The sequence below is a fragment of the Astatotilapia calliptera genome, chromosome 3 (genome assembly GCF_964374335.1).
Source record: "Astatotilapia calliptera chromosome 3, fAstCal68.1, whole genome shotgun sequence".
Lineage (NCBI taxonomy): Eukaryota > Metazoa > Chordata > Actinopteri > Cichliformes > Cichlidae > Astatotilapia > Astatotilapia calliptera.
The window spans coordinates 84,211,181-84,225,813 of record NC_137424.1 but is presented as its reverse complement, the minus strand read 5'-3'; the positions used below and the strand labels follow the sequence as shown (position 1 = coordinate 84,225,813).

The window sequence follows — 14,633 nt, the reverse complement described above, 5'->3', positions numbered from 1 at the left end:
AGAATCAAAGGAACAAACTCAAAATCGTGCCATAGTCTCTATTCAGACCAGTGCTCTTACTGGGGCCGGTAAAGATGAATTTAAACTTTCCATTGTGCCTGTGAAAGTTAAGGCCAAGAAAGGAAATGTAACATTGTACACCTATGCATTTCTTGACCCAGGCAGCACTGCATCATTTTGTACAGTAAAGCTGATGAATGAGCTGAAAATTCATGGAAGAAGATCCAACATTCTGCTGAGAACTATGGGACAAAATAAAGTTGTTGAAACGGATATTATTGCAGATTTAGAAGTCACTGGACTAGACAGAAATGAGTTTTGTGATCTTCCCATTCTTTATACTCAGTTCACTATGCCTGTGCATAAAGGAAACATTCCTCACCAGAACGATATAATCCGGTGGCCATATTTGAAGTCTGTACATCTGCCAGAAATTGACTCTGAAATTGATTTGCTAATTGGCTCGAATGTGCCAAAGGCTCTGGAACCACTGGATGTCATTAGAAGTGTTGGAGATGGACCGTATGCTGTTAAAACTGTCCTTGGCTGGACAGTGAACGGACCTTTGGGTGAGACTCAAACTGAAGTTCACAATCAGCCACAGATAAGTGTCAATAGAGTTTCAGTGGTGAAACTTGATGAGCTGTGGAATCAGCAGTTTAAAACTGATTTCCCAGAGTGTGTCAGAGATGAGAAAGAACCTTCTAAGGAAGACCAACAGTTTTTGAATAAAGTTTCCAATACTGCTAAGCTACATAATGGTCATTATTATATTGGACTCCCATTGAAAGACTTAAAGGTCTGCATGCCAGATAATAAAAGTGTTGCTGAACAACGCCTTCAGAATCTGAAGAAAAGACTTATGAAGAACGCGACGTTTCTGCAGGACTATAACAGCGTTATGGCAGATATGATCTCTGAAGGTTATGCAGAAAAGGTACCAGAAGACAACTTAGAACGGACGGATGGCAGGAAATGGTATTTGCCGCACCATGGTGTGCTGCATCCACAAAAGAAAACCCTTAGAGTGGTGTTTGACTGTGGAGTCAAGTATCAAGGAGTGTCGCTAAATAGCAAGCTCTTACAAGGTCCAGACTTGACCAGCACGTTAATTGGAGTTCTGACAAGATTTCGTAAAGAACCTGTTGTCATTGCTGCAGACGTTAAGGCCATGTTTCACCAGGTTAAAATACCAGAGGAGGATCGAGATATGTTGAGATTCCTTTGGTGGCCCAACGGAGATTACACTCAAGCCATGGTTGAATACAGGATGACAGTACATGTGTTTGGAGCAACTTCATCTCCAAGTTGTGCAAATTTTGCACTAAGGAAATGTGCTGAAGATCATAAACAACAGTTTAGCCTTCAAGCCGTGGATGCAATGTTGAACAACTTTTACGTCGACGATTGTCTCGTCTCAGCAGCCACAGAAGAGGATGCGACCGATCTCTATCATGAACTCTGTGCCATATGCTTGAAAGGAGGCTTTCCACTGAACAAATGGATAAGTAACAGTCGTAATGTGTTGGCTGCAATACCTGAAAGTAACAGAGCAAGCAAAATAAAGGATCTAGACTTGATCAGTGATGAACTTCCGGTGGAAAGAGTTTTGGGCGTTCAATGGTGTGTTGAGTCTGACATTTTCAAGTTCAGAATCACTCTAAGAGATCGACCTTTGACAAGACGTGGCATCCTTTCTGTAGTCAGCTCTGTTTATGACCCTTTAGGAATGTTGGCACCAGTAATCTTAACTGCTAAAAAGATTCTGCAAAATCTGTGTCGAAAAAAGATTGGATGGGATGATGCATTACCTGATGCAGTTATACAAGAATGGACTATTTGGAGGCAAGAGCTCTACAAGCTGGAGGAGTTCAAGGTTGATCGTTGTTTTAAAACCAACAGTTTTGGAACTGTAAAAACTGCTCAGTTGCATCATTTCGCAGATGCATCTGAGGACAGCTATGGAACATTGACTTATTTGTTACTAAAGAACGAACGAGACCAGGCACACTGTGCATTCATTATGGGAAAGGCACGTGTTGCTCCTTTAAAATCAGTTACAATCCCTCGAATGGAGTTAACTGCTGCCACCTTAGCAAGCAGAATGGATGTAATGTGGAAAAAGGAGCTGCAGATGGAACTGAAGGACTCAGTATTTTGGACTGACAGCACCTCTGTACTAAAATATATCAACAATAAAACAACAAGGTTCCGCACTTTCGTCGCCAACAGAGTTTCTGAGATTGTCAAAGTTTCAAATCCTCAACAATGGAGATATGTGGACACGGATAACAATCCAGCAGATTTGGCTTCTCGAGGTTTAACAGTACAATCCTTTTTGAAAAATAAACAAACTTGGCTCTCTGGACCTCCATTTCTTCTACTACCACAAGAGGAGTGGCCTCAGAATCCTGATGAAGTGAAACAAATCTCATCAAATGATGCAGAAATTAAAACAACAGTGAATGCTGTTCAGACGTCACAAGAAATGGATCCGGTTTCTCACTTCATTCAGTATTTTTCCTCCTGGACTCGGTTGAAGCGTGCAGTAGCATGGATTCTGAGAGTTAAAAAACTGCTTCTGCATTACAGTAGACGAAAACTACAGATTAAACATGATCCTGAAGCTATTTTGAATGGCCGTCCTATTACAAAGGCTTCTACAGATCCAAATGACCTTGAAGCACTTACTCCAAACCACCTGTTGCTTCTTAAGACTGCACCATCATTACCACCAGGATGTTTTCAAAAAGATGACATATATGCTCGTCGCAGATGGAAACAAGTCCAATATATGTCAGATTTATTCTGGGAAAAGGTGGATTAAAGAATATCTTCCACAACTGCAACAAAGACAGAAATGGTGCAACCCAAAACGAAACTTCATGCCAGGAGACATTGTGATCATTGTTGATGATTCCGCACCACGGAATTCCTGGATAACTGGAAAAATAGAAGAGACAATCCAGGACAAAAGGGGATTTGTTCGTCATCTTCGGATCAAGACAAAGACTGGATTCTTAAACAGACCTATAAATAAAGTCTGTCTTTTGCAGGAAACAGAGAATATTTAACATATTGGACTGACTGGATAATCTTTAAGTGACCTACTCCTTTTATTTATGGGTTATTAACTTCACAGATGGTGAACCACAAGTAGTAGTACTGATGCATGTTGCACTAAAGGGTGATTGACATGTTTTATGAACAAGCAAATGATGTAAGACTTGATTATTTTGTAATTATTATTTAAAAGATAATAATTAGGGGCCGGTATTGTAAGAGCCAAAGTCAATGTTTATGTTTTTCCTTTTTGTTTTGGTGGCACAGGTGTATAGCTTTACCTGCGTCTCAGGTGATGGTATGTGGGTATGGTCACAGTCTATTTACCTGGTGTCTGTGTCCGCAGCAGGTGTTGGGTGAGTGGTTTGTGGGCAAACTTCTCTGTTGAACGTCATTTTTTGGCACACCAGTTAATCCATGCGCTAGTTGTAAATTGATTGAAAGCGCAAATGTTTGTTTTTGTTTTGTTCTTAAAATAAATGCGCAAAGTACAAGTACGATTCATTATAGATTATTGGAGGCACGTCACAGGGACACAACCAACTCAGCCGGCCGCGGCTTTATTTACGGATGAAAGTCGCAACATGCACTACTGTATAGCTCTGTGTAAATAATCATTCTGTACATTCAATAATCTTTAATCCTACAACTGTTTACAACTTGCATAGTTCCCATTTCTGTATAGCTGTATATCTCAAATTTCTGTAAAGTTATTTATTTCATATTTATATCCTGTTCATAGCCTGTACATAGCTTGTACTCACTACAGCCTGTACATACTTATAGTTATAGAATATTCACAACATACTTCATACCGTGTACATTATAACATACCATAATAGACCCATTTCTGTAATATACTTACATATCTATACTATTGCTAATATATATTGTAATATATCTATATCACTAAAGCACTTCTGGATGGATGCAAACTGCATTTCGTTGCCCTGTACCTGTGCATGTGCAATGACAATAAAGTTGAATTCTATTCTATTTTTGTACTTTGAATTCCAAAGCCATGTTTAAACATATTTATTTTATTGTGAAGTTTTAAAAATTAAAACTGTTAAACTTTCACATAAAAAGAATTTGACTCTGAAATAAACTAAGAGGCATTACTCAGACATGATTCATTTTGTGCTATTACAAAGTTAAGCTGAATTACTGTCTAATTCTCCATCACAGCAGCAGGTCTCAAAATGGAAAATATAATATGGCCTTTGCCCTTTGGGGGAAGTTGTGCACTCTGCATTCTGCATGTTTTATTTCTCATCACTGTGAAATAACTGCATACCATTCTAGTGATGGATCGGTCGCGAACGAAATGGCCCTTAGAGCCGGATCTTTGACGTGAACGACGCGAGCCGGCTCCTTATCACGAGCCATGTTTTTTTTTCTTTCTCTCAGCTTCCCTCTCTCTCTCGCCCTTTTTTCCCGCTTCACTCTGCACGCGAGCCTTGTGCTTTACGCTGGGCAGAGGGGGGAGGGGCGGTAGTTACACTCAGTAGCACAGGAACAGAGCGGGAGGGACAGAGAGAGAGAAAGAGAGCCAGGGACAACAACTTCACATTAGAAAGGTATAGTAATCATCCACAACTATTTTCAGTTGCAGATGATAAAAGATTCAGAAAGTTTATTCATGCGGGTCCATATGACAGAGAATATGCATCTTCTGTTTGTTTTCATAGTTTAATTTATATTTAATTGTGTTGTGTTTGCAGTGTTTTGTGTTGTTTTCACTTTAAATTTGTAAAAGGAAAAAGCTGAAAATTTAAATAGTTAAAAGTTGAAATGTGAATAGTTGATTTTTGTATTATAGGATTTATTTATTACATTTTATGTGGAGTGAATAAATAAAAGTATATTTATGATGGCCCCTACAGACAAAGCACGTACAAACTTCAAATCACGTAAAAACTCCAAAACACGTACAAACTCCAAAACACATAAAAACTCAAAAGCACATAAAAACTCAAAGCACGTATAAAAGACAACAGAAGTGCTCCAGGATGCTGGGCGCAGTGTTGAGCTTTTGTTACCTAGTGGCTACACAAGCCAGCAAGTACCAATGACCAGATTTGGTGTGTGGTAGTAACAGGTAAATGAACTTTTTTTTTTTTAATTATTTGAATATATATGAATGCTTGTGTATGAATACACAAACAATACACATATGCTTTCATGCTTTCAATTGTGTAATTTAAGTGATCTAGTAGCTCTGTTTTGGAAGTTCAGCTCATGCTAGAAATGTGTTTTGGAGTTTGTACGTGCTTTGTCTCTAGGGGCCACCGTATATTTTTATATATAAACATATATGAATAAAACCACTTTTTTACATTAGTAATTCGTTTTGTGCATAATTTAATATTATTGTTAATAATAAATTGATTGAAGCAACAAAACAACCTGAAGAGCCGGTTCGGAGCCGAAAGAGCCGGCTCTTTTTAGTGAGCCGAACCGAAAGAGCCGGATCTCTAAAAAGAGCCGGAAATCCCATCACTATACCATTCGTTGTCATTAGCTGTCTTTTGCAATGTGAAGTTCGTCATTAGTGTGAGCTCAAATATGAAACTTGTGGGATTTTTTTTCCTTTTGTTGTTTTTTTAAAATACCATATTTTTCGGACGATAAGGCGCACTGACGATGAACGTGTCTGAAACGGGTCTGTTTTTATACATAAGGCGTACTGGAATATAGGCCCCATTAAACGCCTTATAATTTATGCTACAGTTGTGGTCAAAAGTTTACATACACTTGTAAAGAATATAATATAATGGTTAAATTCAGTTAAATTCAAATTTAACTGAACTGCACCAATTCTGTCAAGAGGAGTGGTCAAAGATTCAACCAGAAGCTTGCCAGAAGCTTGTGGATGGCTACCAAAAGCGCCTAATTGCAGTGAAAATGGCTAAGGGACATGTAACCAAATATTAGCACTGCTGTATGTATATTTTTGACCCAGCAGATGTGATCACTTTTTTCTGTTAACCCATAATAAAGTCATTAAAGAACCAAACTTCATGAATGTTTTTTGTGACAAAGTAGTATTTGTTCCAATCGCTCTATCAGAGAAAAATCAGAGTTTTAGAAATAACGGGACGCTCGGTAGAGCCATTATATTATATTCTTTACAAGTGTATGTAAACTTTTGACCACAACTGTATGTAACTTTGCACTGTCCACTTTCTGCTGTAACCAAACAAATTTCTGTCGTGTGAGACTAATAAAGGTTATCTTATCTTATAATAATGACTAACCTGGTATTGTGGATGGATTATCTCATTTGTTCTCCTGACTGAAGTTTGGTCCATTTAAAGCATCTTTCCGTGTGATTGCATTCGTCAAAAACCATCGGGAACGTTTATCGAATGGAAAAAAGTTAGCGTTCATCCTCCAGCTTCACTGTGTTTATGGTATGCTAGCATCCCATACGGTAAAAAAATAAATTTTTCCTGGCCAAAATATATTTCAAATATATGGTAAATATATTTTGTATTTGTGATGCTCCAAAAAAATATATTTTTGAAATTTAAAATATATTTCTTTCAAACCAAAATACATTTCAAAAGATATTTGCGTTCAAGAAAATACATTTCCAACCTTTCAGTAGAATATATTTCAAAGTATCCCTTATTTAACCTCTTTGGACCTGGCGTCCACATATGTGGACGTCACATTTTGGGTTATTTAGACCAAAATACTCAATTTTGCTCTACAAGGGCCTGATATCCACTTCCGAGGACATTATACTGCTACTGTTCTATCAAAATTTAAAACAAATATCCTCATTTGTGGCTCTTATTTTTCTTAAAAACAAAAATAAGTTAAAAGAAAATCTGGTAATTCTTTGTTTTTACATTCATCGGGTCCCAATATGCCCAAATATCAAAGAGAAATTAAAGTAAAAAGTATAAATTGTCAATCAATTCAGTGTTACACCTTAGTTTTACTTAAGACCAACACATTAACACAAAATTTACTCAACATTTTACATTTTAGGGCCACCAGACCTTCTTTACAAAAAATAAACCCTGTTTTTTTAGCGAAAACAAATTGAGAAAATTAAATGTTTAATTGTTTAGATAATTTTGACTATCTGAATAACTAGAGAGTGCTGTATGTTGAACTTTAGTGAGAAAGTTTTTTTTCAAGCGTTTGAAAATTTTTAATGGCAGCAAATAATCACACTGGTGGTCCTCAGGGGTCAAAAATGTCCCCACTTCATTTGACTGTTTTTTTACAGTAAAAAGTATAAATTGTCAATCAATTCAGTGTTACACCTTAGTTTTACTTAAGACCAACACATTAACACAAAATTTACTCAACATTTTACATTTTAGGGCCACCAGACCTTGTTTACAAAAAATAAACCCTGTTTTTTAGCGAAAACAAATTGAGAAAATTAAATATTTAATTGTTTAGATAATTTTGACTATCTGAATAACTAGAGAGTGCTTTATATTGAACTTTAGTGGGAAAGTTTTTTTTCAAGCGTTTGAAAATTTTTAATGGCAGCAAATAATCACACTGGTGGTCCTCAGGGGTCAAAAATGTCCCCACTTCATTTGACTGTTTTTTTAAAGTAAAAAGTATAAATTGTCAATCAATTCAGTGTTACACCTTAGTTTTACTTAAGACCAACACATTAAAACAAAATTTACTCAACATTTTACATTTTAGGGCCACCAGACCTTCTTTACAAAAAATAAACCCTGTTTTTTAGCGAAAATAAAACAAGAAAATTAAATATTTAATTAAATTAAATATTTAAAAAAAATTTTTTTTTTTTTTAAATTCTCACTAAAGTTCAACATACAGAGTGCTGTATGTTGAACTTTAGTGAGAATTCTTTTTTTGAACCATTTATAAATTTTAAATGGCAGCACATAATCACACCTGTGGTCCTCAGGGCTCAAAAATGACCCCGTTTGCTTTGAAGCAACAAGTATAAAATATCATCCATCTCTGTGTTTCAAGGTTTTATTCAACTTTATTCCAACTCATTGCCTGACAGTTTTCTATATTTTGGCATGGTAGGAGGGCATGAGTCTGAGTGAAGGCAAACTTTCATGAGGACAAAGGCGTGTCCATATTTGACCCAAGTGCAGGAGGAAGCTCAGGTTTATTCCTCTGCACTGGTCCCATCATGGACAGCTTTCTTTCTGCAGTTGCAGGCCAAGGGGCATATACAGTAAACAAGCTGTTACAGGTGATTGTTTTCTTTTGGAAACCTGCAATGTTAGGGACAACTCGTGTCCTGACTGCAGGACAGACGGTTTGCCATCGCACACGAGCATGTTCCATGTACAGCTGGACCTGCATCACATGCTGCCCATGTTTTTGTCTCAAAGTTCCCTGGTTTACTTGGATGTTCTGTTGGAGGGGACAGAGTCCTCTGAAGGGGACTTGGTGCTCATACAGTCACATCAGTACCAGGATCTTACATCACAGCAGGAGGAACACCCACTTGTGTTTCAAGTCAAGTCAACACCAACACACATCATACACCTCAAATGGGAGCACGTTTGTGTCATGAACGACGATCATCTATTGTGTCTTTATCAAGAAATTATGTCCTTTTTGTGCTTCTATGATTAATCTTGTGTCAGCATGAAAACTTCTCTACCAGACTCAGGATGTCATAAACTGGCCGTAGCGACTCTACTGGATGCACGGCAGTAAGAATCAACACACCCACATATGCCTACAGCTGCATTCGGTCCATTTTTCTTCCTCTCTTGTTGTCCCTCCTTGTTCATCATTGAGTTGGCTGTAGAGCAGGTCATCTGCTAATTGGATGGTTGTTGGTTCAATCTCTGTGTGCTCTAGTCTGGAGTTCTTACCAAGGTGTCCTTGGGCAAGTTACTGAACCCCAACTTGGTCTCTGATGCATCCATTGGCATGTGAACGTTAAAAAGCAGAATACAAGCAGAATACACTGTGTATAATGCTTTCAGTACTCGAGTAGAAAAGCCACTGAAGGAGTATGGGACCTGGCACATGTGCTTGGACTGTGGTAGATCATCTTTCTCTGAGGCACATGAGAGAGTCATGCATCATCTGTCACTGGGAAGGTTAGAAGACCAGATCAGTGTTTCCTCACGTTACTGCAAATATTCCTCTGTCTCAGCTGATTCCTCTTTCCTGCTTGATTCTTTGTCTTCATCATAATTGAAATGGATGATGTGTAGTCCTCTGACACATCTTCTATTTCAGTTTCACATTCTGAAAATTCAAGAAACTTCAAGAAGCCCAGTCACTTTCTCTCCAAGCTCCTCAGACTACCATGTCCTGGATGCCTGAGAACCTACTTGAACATAGTTCAGATTCTTCATCACTTTTCTTCACTTCATAGCCTTCTTCCACTTCTGCAGGTGGCTGATGTGCTTTTTCAGAGAAAGGGTAGCATGTGCTCTAAATATTGACAATATTTTCTATATCTTCTAACCCTGGATCTTCCTGAACATTGATTCTCCCTCCTCATTATACTAGAGGACAATATGTGCTTTGTCCTACTGGTCATTGCTTTGCACAACATGGTAAAAAAAAGTATGCTCATCAAAGTATGCAAATCTCCAGTGCAATGGAGGCTTTTGAGGATACTTTCTGTGTATGTATTATTGTAGAGTCTACCTTACAATACGAAACACTTTGATGCGGCTGTTGTTGTGATTTGGCGCTGTATAAATAAAATTTCATTGAATATAGAGCACCTGCCTCCTCATTGTGCTGCCTGTTGTGGTTGTTATGACCAGTGCTTGACCCCACACATCAGTGATCCAAGATCAAAGATGTTTGAAAACAGTATGGTGTGAAAATACGGCTCTTTGCAACACTTTGTACTTTGGGGTCATTTTTGTCCACGAGGGCCAACAACGTTATAAAATTCAATAAAAACCACATAAATAAATCAAATTACTTGAAACTTATTCCAATCATTCATAGTATAGTAATGAATAACTTCTGTTATTTTCAGCCCATTTGATGAATAACAAATACATTTTTGATAGCAAAAGATTTCTTTAGAGGACAAAAATGACCCATGGACAACACAAGGGTTAAAAATGCATGTCGTGGAAGAGTTCGGGTCTTAGGAGGTTAAAATGTATTTAGTGCCATAATAATAATAAAAGTAACAACATCTGCATCTAATCACATCTGCAAACACAGTTGGATTCAAACAAAACACAGTCAAAGGTCTAGCAAGAATTAGGTTATTTATTCATTTGCTTACAGTATTTCACATTAGACAATATTAGCATTCACTTGACTTTGAAATTAATAGTCATTGATACAGTACACAAAATACAACTGCTATGTACACTTTAGTTTTTGACAATATATACAATATAGTACTTAAAGAAACAGTCCACTTTTTTTGAAAATAGGCTCATTCTCCATCTCCCTCAGAGTTAAAAAGTTGAGTTTGACCATTAAGTCTTTGGTCATTTTTCTTTTTTCTTTTTTTTTTTTTACAGATTATACAAAAATCATAAGCACAATGTTCATTTTGTTGAGCAAAATTAAACAGCACTTCAAATTAAGCGAACAATCACTATGTTACAACAGTTATTACACAGGAAAATGGAGAGAGTAATTTTTCCAGAGTCAACATCATTTTCATCTAAAAGAGTAGTTATTGCACGTTTTGGAACCTAATCACTTCAATTGGCCGCTAGAGTTGGAGACAACAAACAGAGGAAATTCTATCGGAGTAATATAGAAAGACCACGCCCATTTTCGCTTCTTAAGTTTCGTTTCTGCCGCCATTTTCTTATCCCGCAGTGGAACGGAGGCGACTGTCAGCATAAGCCAGGTAAGTGAGCAAAGTGCTAAATAATGATTTTATATGGAATAAAATGTGGAGTTTTTGTTTATGTGAAGGGTAATGCATGTATTATATTACAGCTTCTGAGTTTGTGGGTCTTACATGCTACATAATTTCCAAGGTTTATGCTAATGTTAGCTTCCAACAAAATTAATGTTGTTCGACCACTCAGACAGCTACAATAAACTTAGCATTGCTGAATAGCTGTTTTAGGTAGTATAATTGACCAGGGAAGTGTGTTTTTAACAAATCCTGTGCACCAATGTTTTATCCAAAATGGTAGGTGAGCACATGTTTTTTACTCAGAATTGAATTGTGTGCATGGTTGCAGTCTGTAGCCCCTAGTGTATAGCTAGGTTTCATTTGATGTAAACGTGACGTCGACGTAAAGCGCGAAATTTGACTGGCGGTCGGAAGTGAAAAAGATAAGCGCAAAATCACAGACGGACAGTACGCAAGAAAAGTATTTATGATATATTGATTATATATTATTATATCGCTCTATTTTACTGTAACTTAGATGGTTGAAGATGTTCTAAAGAACAAACCAGGAGGAGAGAGGATCATCAATGAGTATGCCCGGACAAAAAGCCTAACGGATAGCAGGCGGCGTGACATGGTCAAGATATTAGTTGCACATATGACAAGTGAACATGGGTATGCTGACATAGTTATTTCATAAGTATATATATGATAAATTCATTTATCATTTATTCATTCATTTATTTTCTTAGAGGTGGTATTTAGACTTTCAACTTTGTGTTTGTCTGTGTAGGACAAGTCCTTCAAGACGTGTCAAAGAGAAATATGCAAAGGGTATCATCACGTTGTTCCCATACCTGGCTGATCCTAGGAGCAGGCTGGGCTATGTAAGTACAAAAAAGAATAAGTTCAAACAATTTACTTTTCACTCGTGAATGTAAGACATTTTTCAGGCATGAAATATATGTAGAATTTACTTTACAGTTTGGCTCTGGATTGAGTAAAGCTGAAGATGTTTTTCTTTTCGCAGGACTTTCCTCTGTGCTGCCTTTTCTTAACTCTCATTATTTAAATCCCTTTAGAGTTCAGCGCTCCAGTCCCGAGCAAGGGAGCTCAATTGCTGCAATTTTCAGATTGAAAGTGTAAATATATTTTAACATGTTAATTAAAATATTTCATTTAATTTTAGGAGCATTTTTACAATGCAGAAGATGGGAGTGGTTACCTGGCTTGGAGATTGAAGTTTATCCAAAAGGAAGCTTCTAATGGACAAAACAAGACTCCCAGAATGTCAAAAACGCAAATGGGTATGTGATATTGTTAGTAGTTATAATTCAAGTCTCACTTATCTGGAGACTAAACTGCATGCATGAAAATTCTAGCTGAGTTCTCAAGCCTTGTAGGACACGGTGTCACTTTTTTGTCTTATTCATATCCACTGTTAGGGGGCCCAACATCTGATAGAGACTGTTTCAGAGAAGACAACTGCCTAATGACAGACAGCTTGTGTTCTGAGGCTATTGCACTGATGAAACATACAGCTGATGAAGGAATTGTTATGATGAAGATGAAGCAGACCTTCAACTATCGCCAAAAGATGATTCATGATCCAGTGAAGTCATCTGATATCTTTTTGGACTTCCCAAGATTCCTGGATATAGGAGGATTAGTATGTTTATCTTACCTTCAACTTCCCTCACTGTTACATTTATAAGTTGAGGTGCATCTGAGAAAAAAGTGAGTATAAAAGTTGTTTGATACAAGGAGTTTCAAAAACTTAATTTCATCTCTTCTGCAGATTGAACAAGATTTTACTTAGATGTTCGATGAAGCCACCTCTGTGAAGTTCCTGGAGAAGTGGCCCACTATCTACAAGCAGAAAGTCCTCAAACAAAGCCGTGGTCTCACGCAATCAGATGACCTTCAGTACCTTGTGCAAAATGCTGAATGCACAATAGAAGTGGAAAATGGTGAGATAAAATAAATGGAATTTTATTGTTATGTTTTAATTGGAGCATTTGAAAGTGTAACACCGTCACCTGCTGTCGCATTTTATTTTTTTTTTCAAAACTTTAGAATGTAAGTGTTAACACAGTTGCAGATAACGTGTTTTGGCAGCTAATTATTTGTTTCCAATTTACTTATGTTTCCAGGATGGGACAGTGACATGTCATCCATTTTGATCCTTGTACACCTGTTACCACCATCACCTCATGGCCGCAAGAGACCAGGAAAGCTCTCAGCCAGACAAGCCTGTGACCATCTTGTCAAGTTTGTCAAGGTAAAGTTACAGTAAAGGAAACATAACTAGTTATATTTACATTGATAACAATATTTCAGACGAACTAAAAGGTGTATGTTTAAATACAACTATGAATTTAGTCATTACCAAGAGACGTATACAGCTCAGTCAAGCAGCCTTTATGTCTTCCACAACCATATGTAGGCTGTATTTGCAACATCACACATTTCTTTTATCACTTGAGTAAAGTACACAAACAACAAGTCATTCCAAACTTTAAGTTCATTGTAAATAGAAATGCTACAATTTCAACAAATTAACTGTCATGGTAATTAACATATTTATATAGATTATATCTGCATATAGATTTTTGTAGATATACAGATAACAGATACTAGTTTTGACAAGCTAGTAGTTAAAATTGAACTAGTTTTGTCTGTTTTGTATCTGTCCTTAATTCTGTCAGCTTCTTGTTTTTTAATCGAAGTCTTATCATGTTGGAACGTTTATCTGTCTTTGTGTCACAGACGGGAACTAGCATCCAGGGGCATCTCGATGGCATCACGGAGAGCCTTCAACCATACCTTCTTGCAGTGGGCACTCAGAGGAATGTGATTCACAAGTACTTCATTGTGATAGACAAACATGCAGTACCTTGTAAGTCACCAGGCTCTCTTGCTTGTTTTGATGAGCTTTTCAAAGCTCACTTTGTCTTTGGTACGTCATATGACCACGATCTGGTCAATATGTACAACTTCCTGCAGACCACCATTTACGAGATAGATGTTGATACAACCAAAGTGAATCCTAGGGTTGCAGAGTTGAGGGCTCGGATGCTGCGTTGAATTTTTTTTTTTCTACTAAAAGTGTTGAGCTGGAATGTTTTGTTTCATTTGCAAGAGGTGAATATAGATATATATACACTGAACAAAAATATAAACACAACACTTTTGTTTTTGCTCCCATTTTTCACGAGCTGAACTTAAAGATCTGAAACATTTTCTACAAACACAAAGGACCCATTACTATCAAATACTGTTCACAAATCTGTCTAAATCTGTGTTAGTGAGAACTTCAGGTCTGATCAACTCTATGTCCACCATTTGCCTCAGGCAAATGGTGGCCACACCAGATACTGACTGGTTTTGCGGCATCTGTAGCATTGTGCTCTGTGATCAAACTGCATATTTCAGAGTGGCCTTTTATTGTGGGCAGTCTAAGGCACACCTGTGCAATGTTTATGCTGTCTAATCATCACCTCGACATCCCACACCTGTGAGGTGGGACGGATTATCTCGGCAAACCTTCTCACTAACACAGATTTAGACAGATTTGTGAACAGTATTTGATAGTAATGGGTCCTTTGTGTTTGTAGAAAATGTTTCAGATCTTTAAGTTCAGCTCGTGAGAAATGGGAGCAAAAACAAAAGTGTTGCGTTTATATTTTTGTTCAGTGTATATATATCTATATATATGTATATGTGTGTGTGTGTGTATTCCTCTGCTTGTTATTGA

The 14,633-nt window shown here is 37.3% G+C and overlaps 1 protein-coding gene and 1 long non-coding RNA gene across 2 annotated transcripts in view; one reads left to right on the top strand and one right to left on the bottom strand.

Annotated features, from left to right (window-relative positions):
• Nucleotides 1–14,633, bottom strand: part of LOC145426036 (uncharacterized) — a 315,349-nt gene that overhangs the window by 281,760 nt on the left and 18,956 nt on the right. The gene's annotated exons all lie outside the window — the stretch shown is intronic.
• Nucleotides 12,068–14,460, top strand: LOC145426011 (uncharacterized). Its single transcript, XM_080299601.1, has 5 exons — nt 12,068–12,183; nt 12,322–12,545; nt 12,675–12,846; nt 13,030–13,157; nt 13,646–14,460. The coding sequence occupies exons 3-5, from the start codon at nt 12,696–12,698 to the stop codon at nt 13,961–13,963; spliced, it is 597 nt and encodes a 198-aa protein (XP_080155727.1). The 5' UTR covers nt 12,068–12,183; nt 12,322–12,545; nt 12,675–12,695; the 3' UTR covers nt 13,964–14,460.

Bases quoted from the DNA above. Each gene is read 5' to 3' on its own strand.
- LOC145426011 (XM_080299601.1), top strand. From the start codon at position 12,696: ATGTTCGATGAAGCCACCTCTGTGAAGTTCCTGGAGAAGTGGCCCACT. The intron at 12,847-13,029 runs GTGAGATAAAAT...TTATGTTTCCAG, and splicing joins CACAATAGAAGTGGAAAATG to GATGGGACAGTGACATGTCA. The intron at 13,158-13,645 runs GTAAAGTTACAG...TTTGTGTCACAG, and splicing joins ATCTTGTCAAGTTTGTCAAG to ACGGGAACTAGCATCCAGGG.